Here is a 19,703-nt window from a genome sequence, read left to right as displayed (position 1 = left end):
TCTATAGTCTATAGTTCTTTTGTGTAATTGCTAGGATTTTCATTTCTGGTTACTGTGAAGCTCACATAAAATATCTTATAATTTTAACAGCCTATTTTAAATTGATAACAGCTTAACTTCAATAACATTTCTAAACTTTACACTTTCACTTCTCTTCCCCTCGTATTTTAGGATGTTGTTTTTTACAACTTACATATTTTTATATTGTATAACTAAAACAGATTAGACTGGTAGTCATGCTTATTTTTACATGTTCTTTTCTTAACTTTTAAACTACAGTTGTGAGTTATGCACCAGTATTATCATACTACAAAATCTAACTATGACTATATATTTACCATTAGCAGTGAGATTTGTGCTACCTTTTTATGTCTTTATGTTGTTAATTAGCATTATTTTAATTCCACTAAAGAACTCCCTTTAGCATTTTTTGTAAAGCAGGTCTTGTGGTAATGAATTCCCTTAGCTTTTGTTTGCTCAGGAGTCTTTATCCCTACTTTGTTTCTGAAGAATAGCTTCACTGGATATAGAATTCTCAATTGGCAGTTATTTTCATTCAATATTTTGAATATGTCATACCATTCCCTCCTGGCCAGAATAGTTTCTATTGAGAAATTCACTGATACTTTTATGGGGGTTACCTCGTACATAACTTTTCTCTTCTCTTGTTGCTCTTAAAATAATTTTTTTGTCTTTGATTTTTGACAATTTAACTAGCCCTATATGGTTTCAACCTATTTGGAGTCTTTGGGCCTCATGGATCTGTATGTCCATTTCTCTCCCCATGTTTGGGTAGTTTTCAGCCACTGTTGCTTTTTTTTTTTTTTTTGCGGTACGTGGGCCTCTCACTGTTGTGGCCTCTCCCATTGCAGAGCACAGGCTCCGGATGCGCAGGCTTAGCAGCCATGGCTCACAGGTCCAGCCGCTCTGCGGCATGTGGGATCTTCCCAGACTGGGGCACGAACCCGTGTCCCCTGCATCGGCAGGCAGACTCTCAACCACTGCGCCACCAGGGAAGCCCAAGCCACTGTTGCTTTAAATATTCTATCCCTTTCTCTTTCTCTTCTCCTTCTGGAATTCCCATAATGCAAATATTATATATTTTCATTGCATCCCATAATTACCATTCCCATAGTAGGCTTTCTTCACTTTTTCTTTTTCTCTTTTATTTATTTATTTTTGATCCTTTGACTGGGTAATTCAAATGTCCTGTCCTCTAGGTAGATGAATCTTTCTTTTGTGTGGTCACATCTATTTTCGAAAACCTCTATTGAATTCTTCAGTTTAGGTTTTGTATTTTTCAACTCTAGTTTTTCTGTTTTTTTTTTTTTTTTTTTTGTGGTACACGAGCCTCTCACTGCTGTGGCCTCTCCCATTGCGGAGCACAGGCTCTGGACGCGCAGGCCCAGCGGCCATGGCTCACGGGCCCAGCCGCTCTGCAGCATGTGGGATCCTCCCGGACTGGGGCACGAACCCGTGTCCCCTGCATCGGCAGGCGGACTCCCAACCACTGCGCCACCAGGGAAGCCCTGTTGCTTTTTTTTTTTATGGTTGCTATTTCCTTGTCAAACTTCTCATTCTGTTCATACATTGTTTTCCTAGTTTTGTTTAGTTGTGTGCTTGTGCCTTCTTGTAGTTCACTAAACTTCCTTAAGAAGATTATTCTGAATTCTTTGTCTGACAGTTCATAGATCTCCATTTCTTTAGGGTCAGTTATTGAAGCTTTGTTAGTTTCTTTTGGTGGTGTCATATTTAAACCTGTAATGACCTGGAATACATTCTATGGTTAATTGGGAACAGGTATTCTCAAGTATGTATTAATCTACTATAGCTTTGGCTACAGTCCCTTCCATTTGCTACGTTGTAACATTTGTGTATTCATACAGTCAGATAACCTACTTTTTCAGGGCCATTATTACTGAGGATAAATATAAATAAAGAATCTCCCTGATTTTCATATGAAGATTTTCCTCTGGAATAATGAAAAAGCCTGAGCTAAAAGTACCATTGCACATTGAAATCAGTCTACCATTTTAGTTGTTGGTTTTAAAATAAACAGAAATCTAATCCAAAATTATCCATAGCCTTCAGCAATCAGCTGAAGAATATTTAGCAAACTGAGGAAAATATTTTTTTGCACTGCAATTTCCACGTAGTATCACTAACAAAACATGGAAGAGCAAACAAAGTTTTTTCTAAGTTATCTGACTAATGTATTTTGATTAAACACTTTCACATGCTTATTGTAAACCATTCATGTGTCTCACATTGAGACTTCTTTCTGTGAGTGACACCTCAGTGATTTATAATTGACACTTTAGGAGAACAAAGTGGAAGGAATATATTCCTCTGGTTGCCTTTACTCTAGGCACACTGACAATAACAATCTTGCTGAATACTGATAACACTCTCTATGCACAGCTATTATCAGTTTTTGGCACAAGGATTCTCAGAGAGCCTTGTTAAAGACTTGCTTTCAATTTATATCATAGATACTGGGTTTAGTATTTCAATATCCAGTGTTCTCCCAGTCACAGATTTGTTTCAGAGTCCACTCCAATGACCTGACTCCCATTTCCACTGGCCTGGAACCCTTCTAAGCTCCATCAACACCAGTAAGAAAGCTTATCTGGAAAATGGACTTATAGCAAGCAAACTTTTAAAATCTATTTTGATTATTCATTTGTTTGGAGTGACTCTCTATAGGTTGAAAAGGGTGAAGTGGTGATTATATGCAGGTGCAATTAAATTCTCGCAAAGCACGATTAGGATTATTATTGTCCCATTCCTGTCTTTTATGTTCTCACACATCATGTACTGAAAAATCTCACAGACTCAATACTTCATTTCCCAAAGATTCCTCAGAATCCCACTCTTCTTAGTGAATTAATCATATGAATGTAAACCAATAGTATCTATTTAATCTGTTTTTTGAAAATTACATAGCCAGTATGAAACCTTAAACATTGAAGTAACTTTAGAAATCAACTTCATTCCCTTGACTTTACAGATGGTGAAACTGAGAACTAAGTGACTTTCCTCATGTTGTTAATTCATAACATCCATGTGTCTGGAACCTGATGCCAGTTTTTTCTCCAACTCATCACAGTATTTTAAACACTTGTACAAAGCTAGGCTGAGCCAGTATCAGACACTGTCATAAACAAACACAATTTAAAAGAGGTAGTATCCTCTTGGGCTGTACACTAGATCAAATTCCTTGCAAGTATTGAATTTTGGTAGGAATAATATAAAACACAGCATAAGCTGTGTTGAAAATCCATATTAGCTTTTAATCTGTATCATCTGATTCCCTGATCCATTATGTAAGCATGAAGAAAAGATAATACCAGTTAAACAGCAAACTTAGGAGTCACAAAGAAGGGTGTCAGATGGTAATTCTCCATCAGCTAGATCCTTTTCTCTGAGATTGCATGTCCAAATGGTTATTAGCGGGTTTGCAACTATCAATGGGCTTAATACCAAACAGACAGATTTTGCTCTTAGTTCTGAACATATTTAGAAAACACACGGGATGTTTCATCTCAGAGAAAAGGAATGAATTAGTCAGCTTTTCCTTTCTGTAACAAGTTGATCACAAGGAAGTAACTTTTAGAATGTTCTTAAAGGCTGCATATAGCTTTTTTTAATTTTACTTAGTAAAAGGAAGTTTGGCTCACCAATGACATGCAGAGCATATGGAGGGCCTTGAGAAGGATAAATGAGGCGTTATTTTTGAAAGATGGTAATTAAGTTGTTCAGTCTTCTTTCTTTTGGTTCTTGTTGTTGGTGGTATGCTACTTTACCCAGCAAACTATTAGGTAATATATGTCTTTTTGACCTTTATTACATTGTGGCATACGTGTGACATTAGGTATTTTAAGCAACTGAGTTTTTCAGCCTACTTAAAGTTATTCCATGAATATAATAAAATTGTATGATATATTAGGTACACTTGATAATACAGTAATTTATTCATTTATTCAACTAATATACTTCAATCTAGAAACCAGACTAACTGGTAGGCAGATGTCTGCACATGTGGAAAGAGTTCTCATAAAAATGCAAATTTAAACTTATCTCTGTTGCCGTTAAATATGAAGATACTACCAGAGAAACAGACAGAAATTCCTTCTACATACCTCTCCACCATTATATAAGTAGAAGTTGCAATACTTAAGAGGAAATAACAGGTGCTTAAAGTTCCGTTTGACTACAGAAGTAATAGGTAGTTCTGGGAGCTAAAATTCTGTTTTTAATGGTGACCCTCTGAGAAAAAATATTTGATAATATTTCTTGAAAGCATGAGTGAACATTTTAGTGCTAAAAATGTACTGTTGAAATTTTCTCTGCTTTTTAGCCAGCGGGAGAAACAAAAGCAGACTTCCAGGAAGCATGTCATGTACTTAGGGAAAGAAAACAGACATGTGCCCAGTGATAATTTGAATACCTGTGTTATTTTGCCTTTTAATTTGGCTTTAGGAAAATCATGTCATTTTCATGCTATAATAGCTGATGTGCTTTAATTGGACACAAAATATAAAAAGAATCTGATAGCATCTTATCAAATAAGCATTAATAAAAGCTTGCCAAATAACTATAGTTAAAAAGGAAAAAAATTCTTATTATAGTTTTTATTAAATAACACATACACATATAGCTAGAGAGAAAAAGAGCAGGCAAACGTACTACACAGTATTAATTCACATTATTTTCAGAAGATGGGTTTTGATTTTCCTTAACCTTGACTATCTTTACTTGTCAAGCAATTAATATGACAGAAGAAATAACAGATGTTCTTTTACCATTAACCTTCAGAAAGGAGATCCCCATTTCCAGATTTATAACCATTTGACACAATCTATTAAAGCAATGGAAAGATTCCCCCAATCAGAGATCTCCAGTTTGCTCACTGTAGATAAAATAAATATACAATCCAAATTTAACTTCATTTTCAAAGGCATATGAGACAGTCTCCTAACGTGTCTTGCCTATTTTTAAAATTTTTATGACGGTAAATAAACCCTGAAAAATTCCTTCTTAGATTTTACCACCTGAAACTGCAGCTGTTGGCTGCCACTATCAAAGCCTCACAACTCCAAACTCACGTGCAAACCTCATCAAGGGCAGACATTTCTAATTGATTCCAGAAGTATTTCTTTTGCTGAGATCAGGGGGCAAAGGAAGAATAATGAGCAGCTTTTTAGAGGGAATTGGGGCTTAGGGTGTTGAGGGGAGGGGAAGGGGAGCTTTTAAAATCTTGGGTTTGGCCAGAAATGCATAGCAATTTTACGGTCAATTGGTGAGAGCATCTGGAACCAGGCATTCTGGCCTCATAGTTGATGGTAGTGAAACCAGCTTACAGGCAACAGCAAGCCCATAATGAGTCCCTGTCATGTACTAGTGGAAACCATGCTGACATTCTGCCAAGTATCCCTGCACCTTTTTCTCAGGGTCAGGATTCCCCTTAGAGCCCTCATCTACTGTGTGAAATCCTGTCCGCCCATGGATCTTAACTTATTTTAGCCATTCTTAAAGGCAATGCAAAAAGAAAGACTAAAAATTAGAACTTGTGTATGTTTAATTCCTTGCATGAAGACAAGGTTTTATATCACAAGGCTGTGTTTGCTTTCATTTGGGGGATATATTTCAAACGCAGTGGGCCATCTTGTTAGTGTATATGGAGAGTGTTGGATGCTCAGGTCATAAATCATAGCACAGCTCGTGGCACACTCAGACGAGAGAAGGCAAAATTCGAGGCTCTTTGTTATTTCAAATGTAAAACAGGTGATTATAAAAAGGGACAGGATTTCTTTTTTTTTTAAATGCCAAGTCGAAAACCAAGGTGATGTGGAAATAATTTCTTATGAGTAAATGATGTTTACCTTAAGCTGCTGCTCGTAATTCACTATGCTGACATTGGTAGATTATACCCACAAATAAGTCAGGTAAAAGGACAGCCATGAAAAATGTAGAGTGATGTGAGTCAACAGGATGGAAACTGGTTCAGTGGTCAGGAAGGGGCGATGCAGAACGCTAGACTTCTAACATTCCTAAATTTTTGTTTTTATCTAAGCAATATAATTAAGAGAGATGGTATCCATTTTAGAACTCACTCAAAATTCCAAAGTTTGTGATATCGAAATAAATTCAATATGTTTTCTCTTCTAGTTAATCTCTGGGCAAGTAATCACTTCCTGTTTTCAAACAAGAAAAGTGAAACAAGCAAAAAAACAAAAGCAAGGAAACAAAAACTAAACAAAAAGAAAGGCATTTAAAATATTTTTTAAAAACTCAATATATTTTGATGTAAAATTTTCATAAAATACCTATGCTTTGATGATTTGAGTATAAGTTAACAGAAATACATAAAATTAGTGTTCCTCATAATTCATACAGTATTAAAATGCAGGGGAAAGTGCTTGATGGTGAAAATTTCCTTGAAGATAAAGTATTTGCAAAAGCAACCATACTTTGTAGATGCCCAGGCTAGTACTTTTCAAATAAAAGCCTAAGGGAGAAGGGACAGGTGGGTAAAAATATAAGATATATTTGTATCTCTTAATTTTTAACCATCTTAATAGGAAAAGATGATACATAGAAAATGATCAGGGATTAATATTTTCTTATATGTAGATTCAAAATTTATTTTAAAAATCTCATACTAGGGCCAGTAAATTTCAGGAATTTTTACGTGATCATCTACAATCCACTGTGTCAAATGTAGTCTCTTTGTGCTATCGTAAAACAAAAAAAGCAGCACTATATTCTAATATTGTTTTATTTTGGTTACCAAGTATTTTGTTGCTCACAGAAAGAAAAAGTAATTATTTCTAGAAAAAACACAGGCAGTGGAGAGGAGTTTTTTAAAAGGAGCCTCATATAAATCACCCCAATCAGTTTATTTTCACTTGCTACTAATCCTGCTCCACATTCAATGCATTACTTATGTTCTATCCACTCTTATAGAACAGTATATGAATGGACATGAGAGATACATGTGCACTGTCAATGAGTTTACACACATAAAGCTCTTTGCACAGGACCTGGAACAGAGTATTTGCTGTTTGTATGTGATATACACTGAAAATTTTATATCTTTAGATAATAAAAATGCAAGGAATATAAGGGAGAGTGAAAGAATAAAAACATTTTAAAAGAAAGTGGCAATGATACTTAAATTGAATTAGAGGTGAAGGAAGAAGAGTGAAAAACTTTCTTATATGAACACACAAAAAAATCTAAAGGAAATTTGCTAATAACCTCAATGCTTGTGTATTTTATTCTATTCCGTGAACGTTGCATATTTTCCAAAAAATAAAAATCTCTTATGTCCTATAAAACATATACTCTAATATGTCACATGCAGGTTATTTTCAAATTTCTTAATTTAAAGAGTACAAAAGGGATTACATTCTGGAACTGTGATCTGGCTGGTGAAGTGGCTTATATTCACCTATTGGATAAATAGCTAATGAACAGGAAATAAAGGCTAATATTTGGGTTGTTTAATAGAAGACTCATATATTCTCTGTGACGTAGCATTATGGACATAGGAACATTTCAGTATTTTAGCAGTTTTGATATAATGTAAAGATTTTGAATTAACTTTATAGTACTTTCTCCTAAAAAAGGATAGGGGAAATTCTGATCTATGTATTTAAAACTCAAACAGCCAATAAACCTTGCTAAACAAGTCAGGCTTGTGGAATTAAACTTCATATTATATGTTAGCTTCTTATTTTTGCATAATTATAGACTAGATTCATAACCCTGTCCAAGATTCATACAGGCTTATACTGTTAGTTACAGGAAAAACTGTAGCTGGATATATTTAGCACTATGTATATAAGAAAAAGTATATGTTTATCAGAATTAGTAATAATAAATGGTAGTATCGTGTTTATGTGTGGAGGTAGTATACTATTATATGGCATTACTCTGTGGAAATAAAACCTATCTAAGTTCAATCCAGGGGCAATGAGACAAACTACAAGCTGGAGAAAGATACTTTTAACAAATATAAATGACGAAGGAATGGTATCGTACACACAATTTCTAAAAAGCAGAAGAACTAAATAACAACCAAATAGAAAAAATGGGTAAATGACATGCAAGTGCATATCAGTGGAAAAGAAACATAAATAACCAGTGAAGATGAAATAATGATCATCTTCAGTAATAAACAAGAAGATGGTAATTAGGAATACAATGAGGTATCATTTAATCCCCCAGATGAACAAAAGTTAAGAAAGCTGACAATTCTGACTTTGGGGAGGGAATTTATACTCTTTTAGTGGTAAATTTTACAATAACTTTGGAAAACAAATTAGCGTTCTCTTAGGAATGTAAACAGGCCACACATTTCCTACAATCCAACAATTCCACATCTAGTTGTATAACCCCAGAGAAACTACATATATGCCACGTGCACTACAAGATCTGTGCACGAATTTTCATTGCAGCATTGCAAAAGTAAAAGCTAGAAACAAACATTAGAGAATGGATATTGGATATAGTCATACAATGTACATAAACTACAAATACATGCAATAAAAAGACTATATTTTAGGGCTTCCCTAGTGGCGCAGTGGTTGAGAGTCCGCCTGCCGATGCAGGGGACACGGGTTCGTACCCCAGTCTGGGAAGATCCCACATGCCGCAGAGCAGCTGGGCCCGTGAGCCATGGCTGCTGAGCCTGTGCGTCCGGAGCCTGTGCTCCGCAACGGGAGAGGCCACAACAGTGAGAGGCCCGCATACCCCCCCACCCAAAAAAAGACTATATTTTAGAAACAAAACGTTCAGTAAATTAAAGGAAATTGCAAGAAACTATACATATACGATATTTTGTTTTACTCAAAGTTTTAAAATAAATCAAATATTGCTTAGTGATAAATTTAAGAATATATGAAAAAATAAGAATTTGTTTAGAAAAAGCATGACAATGATAAACACAAAGTACAAAACAATGGTAGTATCTGTGGGAGTGTGATATAGAGCAGGATCACCCAAGTAGCACATCATAGTGTTAACAATACTTCACTGGTATTGTAATATTTATTTTTAAGGTGGGTGGTTTTCATTGTCTTTTAAAAACTATTTTATATAATTTAATGTATAATAAATACTATATAATGGAAAAATTATGAGTTAATATGAAGAAAGTATTATTTAAAACAAATAGGTACTTTTCATAAATGCAAACTTTGTACGGTTGATAAAAATATTTGCGGTTTGAATAATATTGAAGTAGATTAGTCAAAACTGTATACTGAGTATCATAAGTCAGTGTGTGTGTGTGTGTGTATACGTGTGTGCCTGCACATGTGTGTTATTTTTCCACATAAATCCATAAGTATGTTTATGGCAGACCATATATTTCATGAAAAAAAGTTGGGTGCAGTCTATTCTCCACATTCATAATGAGGACAGATGTACAGTTGAAATGAACCAACTAAGATGGCTTCAGGCAAATATGTCTACATCCTGTGATATACTAATCATCATTGTGAGATGAACCTAAATAATATAAAACCCAAGTCTGGTAGATTGGATAATGGCCATAAAATTCATCATACCCTTTTATAATTGCCTGCTCTTCTAATCAAGAGATGGAGTCTATCTTTCTACTCCTTGAACAATGGCTGGTTGGTGATGTTCTTTGACCAATGGAATATGGAAGAAATGACACTTTTTGAGTTCCAGAGCCTAGGCTTCAAGAAGTGTGGCAGATTCAGTTGTCATGATCCTGAAATTGCCAGGTTAAAAACCTGGTCTGGTCCACTGGAGAGAGGTCTTGTGGAGTGAAAATAAAGGTGTTCCCATCAACAGCCAAAATGGACACCCCCTCATGTGACCCTTGTGTACATTCAGCCCAGCTGACCCTTAAGCTGAATACAGCCTGATGAGTGAGCCTACATTAAAACAGCAGTAGAAACACCATAGAATTGTGAGAAATAATAAATCTTCATTATTTTAAGACATTAAATTTGGGGTTGGTTTGTTTTGTAGGAACAGAAAACTTAAACACCAAAGAAGGTTGAATTTTACTAAAAAGAAGAAAGAAGAAAGGAAGACTCCATGAAACATGATGCTGCTAAGAAGTGCTAAACCTCCCTTCACTTTCTGACACATGCATTTTCATCAACCATTTGGATAACAAGGGACATCTGAATATGCATGCCTTGTTATTTGAAGTATTCAATATTTAATTCAGCATTCTATGTAAGGTGAAAATTCCAACAACTTGCTCTCCCCCATTTGGGTGATTATAGTTGTGGAGTAGGTGCTGTCAGTGTTCACTCAACATTTACTGAGTCAGCAAATAAATGTTGAAGTCTTTACCATATTCTATTGGCTAGATGCATTCACAAGTCTCACCCACATTCTGGGGGAGGGGATTATATAGGCTGACAGGTCATAAACAGCAGAGGCAGGGATTATGGGGTCACTCAAGGTTCTGTCTGCCACAGTTGGAGAGAGTACGGACAATAATTCAGACAAATACTTATATACATATAAATACTAAGGGGAAAATTAAATCAGGGGTGGACGAGGCAAAATTAGAAAATAACAACAACAACAAAAATGGTACCCAAGGAAGGCTGGTGGCATTTCAGGTAAGACATGATGATATGAGGGCAGAAGTCATGTGGATTCCTGGGAAAGAGCAGGCAAAGGTAAAATCAAGAGCAAAGGTACTGAGGCAGGGTATACTGAACATGTTTCTAGAACACTGCACATGCCTGGAATTGAGCAAGCAAGGAGGAAAGTAGTAGAAAATGCGGTCAGGGCACTAAGAGGACATCTACTTTTTCATTTGATAAAAGTAGAGTATCCTGGATGAGCCTGGCTGAATCACATAAAAATCCTTCAAAGAGGCCCTGAGCCCTTCCTGAAGCAAGAGTTTCTCTTTGGGGTTTGATGAAGTAGATGGCCATGCAGAGGAAGCCCACATGGCAGAGACCTGCGGGCGGCCTCTGGGACCTCAGGGCAGCCTCCAGTCAAAAGCCACAGAAAGTGGGGCCCTAAGTCATATAGCTGCAAGGAAATGAATTCTGTCAACAACCTGAGTGAGCTTCGAAGTGGATTTTTCCACGGATAAGCCTCCAGATGAGAACACAATCTAGCGGACACCTGAAATGCAGCCTTTTGAGATCCCGAGCAGAGAGCAGAGTATAGAATGAAACTGTGTCTGACTTCCTGACCCATGGAAACTGTTAGACAGTAAATGTGTGTTGTTTTAAGCCACTAAATTTATGGTAATTTTTTACAGCAATCAAAAATTAATACACCGATTAAAATCGAGCTCACAAAGGCAAGGCTTTTGCTATGTTTTTGCTGGATCAGGCGTTCAGTAAGTGTTGAATAAACATTTCTTTTTGCCACTTAGAGCATTAGGCAGGCTGGTTCTGTCCTCTGTGAGCATGTGTTTACCTCCTATTAGGACCCACTCTTTGGGCTGTTGTCACCAGTTTCATCTCATCACTCAAACAGTCCATGGCCACCCCTGCTTCCAGACCTTTCACTCCCTTCAGTCAAATGCTCTCCACCTTCCCCTCTGCTTGTTCAAATTCTTCTCCCCTCTTGTGCACAACTTCAGCAGACATAAGTTGGTTCACCATTTAACAGTGATGTGTTTCCATTTTAATGATTCAAGCAAAAACTGTAAGAATTTAGGGTTTTTCTGAGGTCTACATTTATAGACATTTCATGTTCTTTTGGAATCAACTAATAAGCAGTTATTCTCAGGTTTTTGGTTTCATTGCTTTTAATGCCCTACTTCTCAAAACATTGTTTTAAATGTGTGTATGTAGTTTTTGTATGTAGTGTGTGTGTGAATATGGCATAGATAAGTGGATATAATTATTACTTACATGTCAGATATTATGGTAGGTTCTACAGACTATTCTCTTTACTCCTTTGAATATAAAAACAACTTCCATAAGTTTTTTATTCTCCTTTTTGTTGAGGGAACAAAGGTGTGGTTATTTTAGATAATCCCTCAAGGCCATACAACCAATTGGCAGAGCTGGAGATGGCACTTAAGATTTGTGTGACTTCAAAGCCAATGCTTTTTCCAGTACCCTAAACTATCTCCTCAATTAAATAAAAAGTTATGTGAAACAAAATATATATAGTATCAAAATATATGTAAACAAGTATTTCCCATTATCTTATATATCTATATACTTATCAAAATATTTACTCATCTTTGACCTTGCTATCTTCTCTTTAAGTGTCTATCAGGTTAGACATGTTTAAAGCTACTGATGCAAGTTAGATCAATCACAAATTCATAGGTGATCTTAGAAAAAACAAACTGTACCTGAGCCAGCAGAAAAAAAAAAAATGTGTTGCTTATGTGAGTGAGAAATGAGTGAATGAAACAGTGAGGTGATTGGTTTTCTGTCAAATGTCTTATACATAAAACAGCAAGTTTTTAAAAAAGTATGTGAGTCAAGTCAGTCAAGATATTGATTCATCTATCCAAAAAGAAATGTACAAGGGCATGGACTAATCATTTCATGCACTAGATAGACAACTATGCACTTGTATACCAGTAAATTTTATTTATAAATAGCAAGAGCACCACACCCTTACTTAATGTTCTTGTGAATCCAAGCTAAAGGGAATAAAACTTCCACATGGAAGTCACAGGATCAGATTCAAATTATACCTTGTATTTCTGACTCAGAATTGTAACTACCTAAGAGCTCTTTTATAATCTAAGTGAAAAATAATTTAAGGTCAATTTTCCAGTCTGTGTGTGCTTGTGTGTATGTGTTTTTAGCTGAACAGGTGTGGTCAGCAGTACGGTTGTTTAACGTAGGACTGTTGTCATGCACACCTATGGAATTTGGCTTACATAATAAAGCAATATAACAGACAATCTCCAACCAGCCTTCGAGATAAATAGAGAAGAGTCATCAGGCTACAAGCTGATGTTGGCAATACATACAACATTGGTTTATAAAAGAAAGAGGATTAATTGCTTCAATGTCTCTGATTCTAATGATAGCTTCAAAGAAAAATGATGAGAACACTGCATCCTTGTAGGATAATCACTCTTAGTCAGTCAGTCCTAATTCATATTGAATGGAGTCACTGAGGCCATTCATTAGGTTTCTGTACAACTTGTGGGGTGCAAAGAACAGTTTTAGTAAAACTCTGATAAATGGCAAAGATTTACATAAAGTTCTAAGAAATAAAAATGTTAGGAAAACACAAATTTGAAATTCACAATTAGGAAACAAGATTTGGTAACTGGTTTTAATTTTTAAATTTTTGAACTTTAAAAAGAAGTGGAAAAAAGCCTATTTCACAGGTAAAAATGTTGATAATAAAATACTTGCCCAGTCTTTACCATATAGTTATTGACCTCTGGTCAGAGAAGACTTATTCAGGTTTAACCTTGGAAATTCAGTGGTTAATAATAATAATATTTTAATAATGATAATAGTAGTACAAATACTTTTTATAACAACAATAATAGTAATAATAGTAATATGAATAATGATAATTAAAATGTATCAAGTGCTTCCTATGTTCTTCCTTTGTGTCATTTAATTTTTCCATCAAGCCACATGGAGTAGACATCATTATTATACCACGTCAAGTAAATGTTTTAGTGGCAAATCACAGGCAATATCTGTTCTTGAAGAATTGGTCATGTGTGTGCCTTTCTGGAAAGAACAGGTAAGCAGCTTGAAAGATTTGGCCATGATCCTTCCTTCTTTGAATAACAAACCAAAGATAATTCAGAGGTAACTTATTCAAACTATTAGTCTTTTCAGAACACTTTGCAGCTAAATGGATAAGACCTTTTAGCTCTCCACATTTTTCAAGGTATTTTTGTTACACTGCATCTGAAATTTCATCTAAACCCCTTGAGGTAGGTGAGTACTGCTATCAATACATGGAAGAAAACATTGCTTAGTGATCAAGAGCTATGGTGTCAGACTGCCTTTGCTGTATCCTGACTTGTTTACGTATTACCTATGTGAATTCAAACAAGTGATTCAACCTGTTACTCAGTTTTCCATTATGAAAATAATAATAGTAATCACATCATGAGTTTGATATGAAGACTAAACGGAATAATGCAGGTAAGTCTTTTAGAACGTAGTATGAGCTCTATGCATGTTAGCTCTCATTAAACCTATTTTACAGGTGAACGACCTGAGGCAGAGTCCAATGTCCAAAAAAGTGAGTGTCAGGCTAAGAATTCATTACCATAACATTAAGTTCAACATTGTTGCTCCTTCGCAACCCCTATGTCAGTAGTTCCCAAACTTGATTTTGGACCTCATGGCAAGCCAAAAAATTATTTCAAGGGATCCTTAAGCTCATATAAAATAATAATAATAGCACCTAACATTTATTAAGCATGTACTATGTGTTAAGCACTGTACTAAATCTCTTACACAGATTATCTCATTTAATTCTCAAAACCCTATTTGATAGACATTATTAGTTTATCCCTTTACAGATGAGGAAGTTAAGGCCAAGAATATTTAAGTGATCACATAACTGCCCAAGGACACACAGAAAGTAAGTTCCTGAGCCAGGAATCAAATTCAGACAATATGGCTTCAAAGCTCAAGTCCTAACATTCACTTTCACCTACTGACTAATTTAAGTAAACAGAGAGCACTTCACCCCTAGAGTTCATCACCCTCAAAAGCTGGACACACTACGCTGCCCTTCACTATCCCACCATCACAAACCCCAGTGTTTTTTGTAACTATACCTTTTCACGTGTGCAACATGGACAACTTAAAGAACTTACATTCTCTCTTTGTTCTGGAGCATTTAAGATAAACTACCACAATATACCCAAGAGTAGGTTCATTAAATGGAATTACTCTCCTTCATGCCTCCAATTAGAAGGCCTTCCCTCATATAAAATCTGAAAATGCTATGTTTTTTTATTTTTAAGGGTTGTTTTTTGCATTTATATTTCTAAACTTCATTAAAAATGTACAATTTATGCTTCTTTATTTTGATTTTAGGTTGTAACCTCAAGAAACAAAATATATGTAGACATATTAACTTTATTTAATGCCTATTTAAATATATATGTTAGATTAGATGATATCCAAGATCCTGGTACTAAGATTTAATACTTCATTTTTTTAAATTTAGATTTTTTAAAAATTGGAAATATATTTACATGGTTCAGAAATTTTAAGGTACCAAAAAAATATTAACTTAATGAAGAATCTTCCCCCTATTCCTTTCTTCTAGTCACACAATTCACTTTCCCACAGGCAACCACGTGTAAGGATCTTGTTTATATTTCTGGATACATTTACATAATGTAAAAATATTTGTACATTTATATGCATATAACTCCCCTTCTTCATTTTTATACTTATATGCCTTGTATGGTAGCATACTTCACAGATTCTCCTGTTTCAAGTTTTATTCTCTTTCTTTCTCTTTCTCTCTTTTCCCCTCTCTTTCTCTCTCTCTGTTTAATATATACACACATGATGCAGCAAGCTCAAATATATATGTATTTTTTATAAATGCTCCATACTGGTATTAAAAACTTTTCTCTTTCCATTGGTAAATGCATACTCTACTTTGTGAGTGAACCACAAAATGTAAGTAGTTCCCTATTAATGGCTATTAGGTTGTTTTCAGTCATTCCATTACAAATGACAAATTTTGCATACGTGTGAGCGTATCATTTGTGTAGCACAAATTCCTTGGAGTGGAATGCTGGGTCAAAGGGCATGAGTATTTGTAATTTGATAAGTATCACTGAATTGTCTTCCAAAGAGTCTGTCCCAACTTATAATTATTACTCACTCATGAAAGTGTCTCTTTCAGTTTTCCATTAACACTGGAGAGAATGTTAGCATCTATGTTTCATGCTTAAATAAGGTTACACAATGCACATTCTGAGGATGTTTGGCGGGTTGCTCAGCACCAAAGTTAAACAATATAACACTTTATTTAAAAGAATAAAACCATGTCCATTAAAACAATAGTGATGAGAATTATGTTTTTTAACAGTTACCTAAGATTCAAAATCATAAATATGAATCCAAAAGTTCAGTGTTCTTGGAAGATAAGTTTTAATCCTAACAGGTCAAATTAAACATATTTTTCAGTTGTAGAAAAATCTCAATTACATTAATGATTTTATTTCTATAGAATTATTAACTCTCGCAAGTAATTAACAAAACATCCTAGTCACAATTTTCACTTTAACAGCCTAAAAAGAAAAATCTCAAATGGCAGAGTCTCGGCCAAGAACTTTTTGTAAAGTCACTTCTACCACTTGTTGAGAAACAACTACATGGCCTACTTTCTTTATAAACATCACGCAATGCAATTTGTCCAACCACCTTATGAAGGTTAATAGTATCAATCCAAATTTAGAGACCAAAAAACGGAGACTCAACAATATTAACTAGCTCAAGGTGACACAACAAATAAGTACTGGCAAGTAAGTGAATGGGTAAAAATTTCCCACAAATACTAGTCATAAAATAAATAGACAAAAACATTGCTGAATGAATGAATTAAATATGCAACAGATGTTTAATCCTGCTATAGCTACCTAAAGCAAATATCTTACCTCAAAAGCAAATGACAAAGAAGGGATGAAAGGCTTCAGATGACCCAATCTACACAGCATTAGGAACAACAAGCAACGGAAAGTTTCCAGAACAGCTGCCTTAGGTCTGAAATAAAATGTCATTTACATACATTAGCTTTAAATATGCTCTTTATTACCTGGTATAATTAATAGAGTGATATACACTTATTTTAATTTTCAAGAAACACATAGTATTTTAATATATTTGAGGAGCATGTGCCTCTGAAGCTGCTTGAGAAAAGGCATTAAACTAAGACACAAAATGCATCTTTTAAAGAAAATCTATTCTTTATCAATTTATTGCTTAGTTTGAGAATTGCTGAATTAGGGTGAAACATTTTCAACTAATAAATAAAATATTAGACAACTAAATTTCTAGGGTTTCAAGACTAGACTCCCCTCACTGACCCAATACCTTCAAACGTCATTCATTTAATAAATGGCTTCTTAGGAGGACTGACATAGTTAACGACAGTACTCTAAAATAATGAACACTCGAATTATGAAATACTGGGAACATGACAACATGTAGTTAAGTCTAACATGATAGGCAGCATAGATCTTTATTAAATATTTTGTGATGAATATTTTCGTTATATATAGTATTCTTGAAATTCAAACTCTAACATATAAAATAGGTATATGTATTTAAAATGGAGTTGAGAGGAGACGAGGGGAAGATGGCGTAAGAGTAAGACATGGAGATCACCTTCCTCCCCACAAATACACCAGAAATACATCTACACGTGGAACAGCTCCTACAGAACACCTACTGAACGCTAGCAGAAGACCTCAGACCTCCCAAAAGGCAAGAAACTCCTAAGGTACCTGAGTAGGGCAAAAGAAAAAAGAATAAACAGAGACAAAAGAATAGGGACGGGACCTGCACCAGTGGGAGGGAGCTGTGAGGGAGGAAAGGTTTCCACACACTTAGGAAGCCCCTTCGCGGGCGGAGACTGTGGGTGGCGGAGGGGGGAAGCTTCGGAGCTGCAGAGGAGAGCGCAGCCACAGGGGTGCGGAGGGCAAAGCGGAGAGATTCCCGCGCAGAGGATCGGTGCTGACCGGCACTCACCAGCCCGAGAGGCTTGTCTCCTCACCCCCCGAGGCGGGCGGGTCTCGGAGCTGACGCTCGGGCTTCGGTTGGAGCGTAGGGAGAGGACTGGGGTTGGCGGCGTGAACACAGCCTGCAGGGGGTTAGTGCACCACAGCCAGCCGGGAGGGAGTCTGGGGAAAAGTCTGGAGCTGCCGAAGAGGCAAGGGACTTTTTCTTCCCTCTTTGTTTCCTGGTGCGCGAGGAGAGGGGATTAAGAGCGCTGCTTAAAGGAGCTCCAGAGACGGGCGCGAGGCGCGGCTAAAAGCGCGGACCCCAGAGACGGGCATAAGACGCTAAGGCTGCTGCTGCCACCACCAAGAAGCCTGTGTGAGATCATAGGTCACTCTCCACACCACACTGCCGGGGAGCCTGTGCAGCCCGCCACTGACAGGGTTCCGGGTTCCAGGGACAACTTCCCCGGAAGAACGCACGGCGCGCCTGAGGCTGCTGCAACGTCACGCCGGCCTCTGCCTACGCAGTCTCGCCCCGCCCTCCGTGCCCCTCCCTCCCCCCCGGCCTGAGCGAGCCAGAGTCCCCGAAGCAGCTGCTCCTTTAACCCCGTCCTGTCTGAGCCAAGAACAGAAGCCCTCCGGCGACCTACACGCAGAGGCGGGGCCAAATCCAAAGCTGAGCCCCAGGAGCTGTGAGAACAAAGAAGAGAAAGGGAAATCTCTCACAGCAGCCTGAGGAGCAGCGGATTAAATCTCCACAATCAACTTGATGTACCCTGCATCGGTGGAATACCTGAATAGACAACGAATCATCCCAAATTGAGGAGGTGGACTTTGAGAGCAAGATTTATGATTTTTTCCCCTTTTCCTCTTTTTGTGAGTGTGTATGTGTATGCTTCTGTGTGAGATTCTGTCTGTATAGCTTTGCTTCCACCATTTGTCCTAGGGTTCTATCTGTCCTTTTTTTTCTTAATAATTATTTTTATTTTAATAACTTTATTATATTTTCTCTTTATTTTACTTTATCTTCTTTCTTTCTTTCCTTCCTTCCCTCTATCTTTCTTTCTTTCTTTCTACTTCTACTAATTCTTTCTTTCTACTTTTCCTCCCTTTATTCTGAGCCATGTGGCTGAAAGGCTCTTGATGCTGCAGCCAGTAGTCAGTGCTGTGCCTCTGAGGTGGGAGAGCCAATTTCAGGACACTGGTCCACAAGAGACCTCCCAGCTCCACATAATATCAAACGGCGAAAATCTCCCAGAGATCTCCATCTCAACACCAGCACCCAGCTTCACTCAACAACCAGCAAGCTACAGTGCTGGACACCCTATGCCAAACAACTAGCAAGACAGGAACACAACCCCACCCACTAGCACAGAGGCTGCCTAAAATCATAATAAGTCCACAGACATCCCAAAACACACCACCAGACGTAGACCTGCCCACCAGAAAGACAAGATCCAGCCTCATCCACCAGAACACAGGCACTAGTCCCCTCCACCAGGAAGCCTACACAACCCACTGAACCAATCTTAGCCACTGGGGACAGACACCAAAAACAACGGGAACTATGAACATGCAGCCTGCAAAAAGGACACCCCAAACACAGTAAGATAAGCACAATGAGAAGACAGAAAAACACACAGCAGTTGAAGGAGCAAGATAAAAACCCACCAGACCTAACAAATGAAGAGGAAATAGGCAGTCTACCTGAAAAAGAATTCAGAATAATGATAGTAAAGATGATCAAAAATCTTGAAAATAGACAAAATGCAAGAAACATTTAACAAGGACCTAGAAGAACTAAAGATGAAACAAACAACGATGAACAACACAATAAATGAAATTAAAAATACTCTAGATGGGATCAATAGCAGAATAACTGAGGCAGAAGAACGGATAAGTGACCTGGAAGATAAAATAGTGGAAATAACTACTGCAGAGCAGAATAAAGAAAAAAGAATGAAAAGAACTGAAGACAGTCTCAGAGACCTCTGGGAAAACATTAAACGCACCAACATTCGAATTATAGGAGTTCCAGAAGAAG

At 36.8% G+C, this 19,703-nt stretch overlaps 1 protein-coding gene across 6 annotated transcripts in view; it reads right to left on the bottom strand.

Annotated features, from left to right (window-relative positions):
• The window catches only part of AGMO (alkylglycerol monooxygenase), a 344,244-nt gene that overhangs the window by 144,001 nt on the left and 180,540 nt on the right, over positions 1-19,703 (bottom strand). For 5 of the 6 annotated variants that reach the window (XM_081244291.1, XM_081244288.1, XM_081244289.1 and 2 more), the window contains one exon: positions 16,595-16,700. The exons of the other annotated variant lie outside the window; for it this stretch is intronic. In XM_081244291.1, coding sequence (XP_081100417.1) covers positions 16,595-16,700 — 106 coding nt within the window. The remainder of the gene's footprint in view (positions 1-16,594; positions 16,701-19,703) is intronic. 6 annotated transcript variants of the gene reach the window in all.

Source organism: Mesoplodon bidens (genome assembly GCF_964165515.1).
Source record: "Mesoplodon bidens genome assembly, chromosome: 9".
Lineage (NCBI taxonomy): Eukaryota > Metazoa > Chordata > Mammalia > Artiodactyla > Ziphiidae > Mesoplodon > Mesoplodon bidens.
This window is presented reverse-complemented; position numbering and strand designations above follow the sequence as displayed.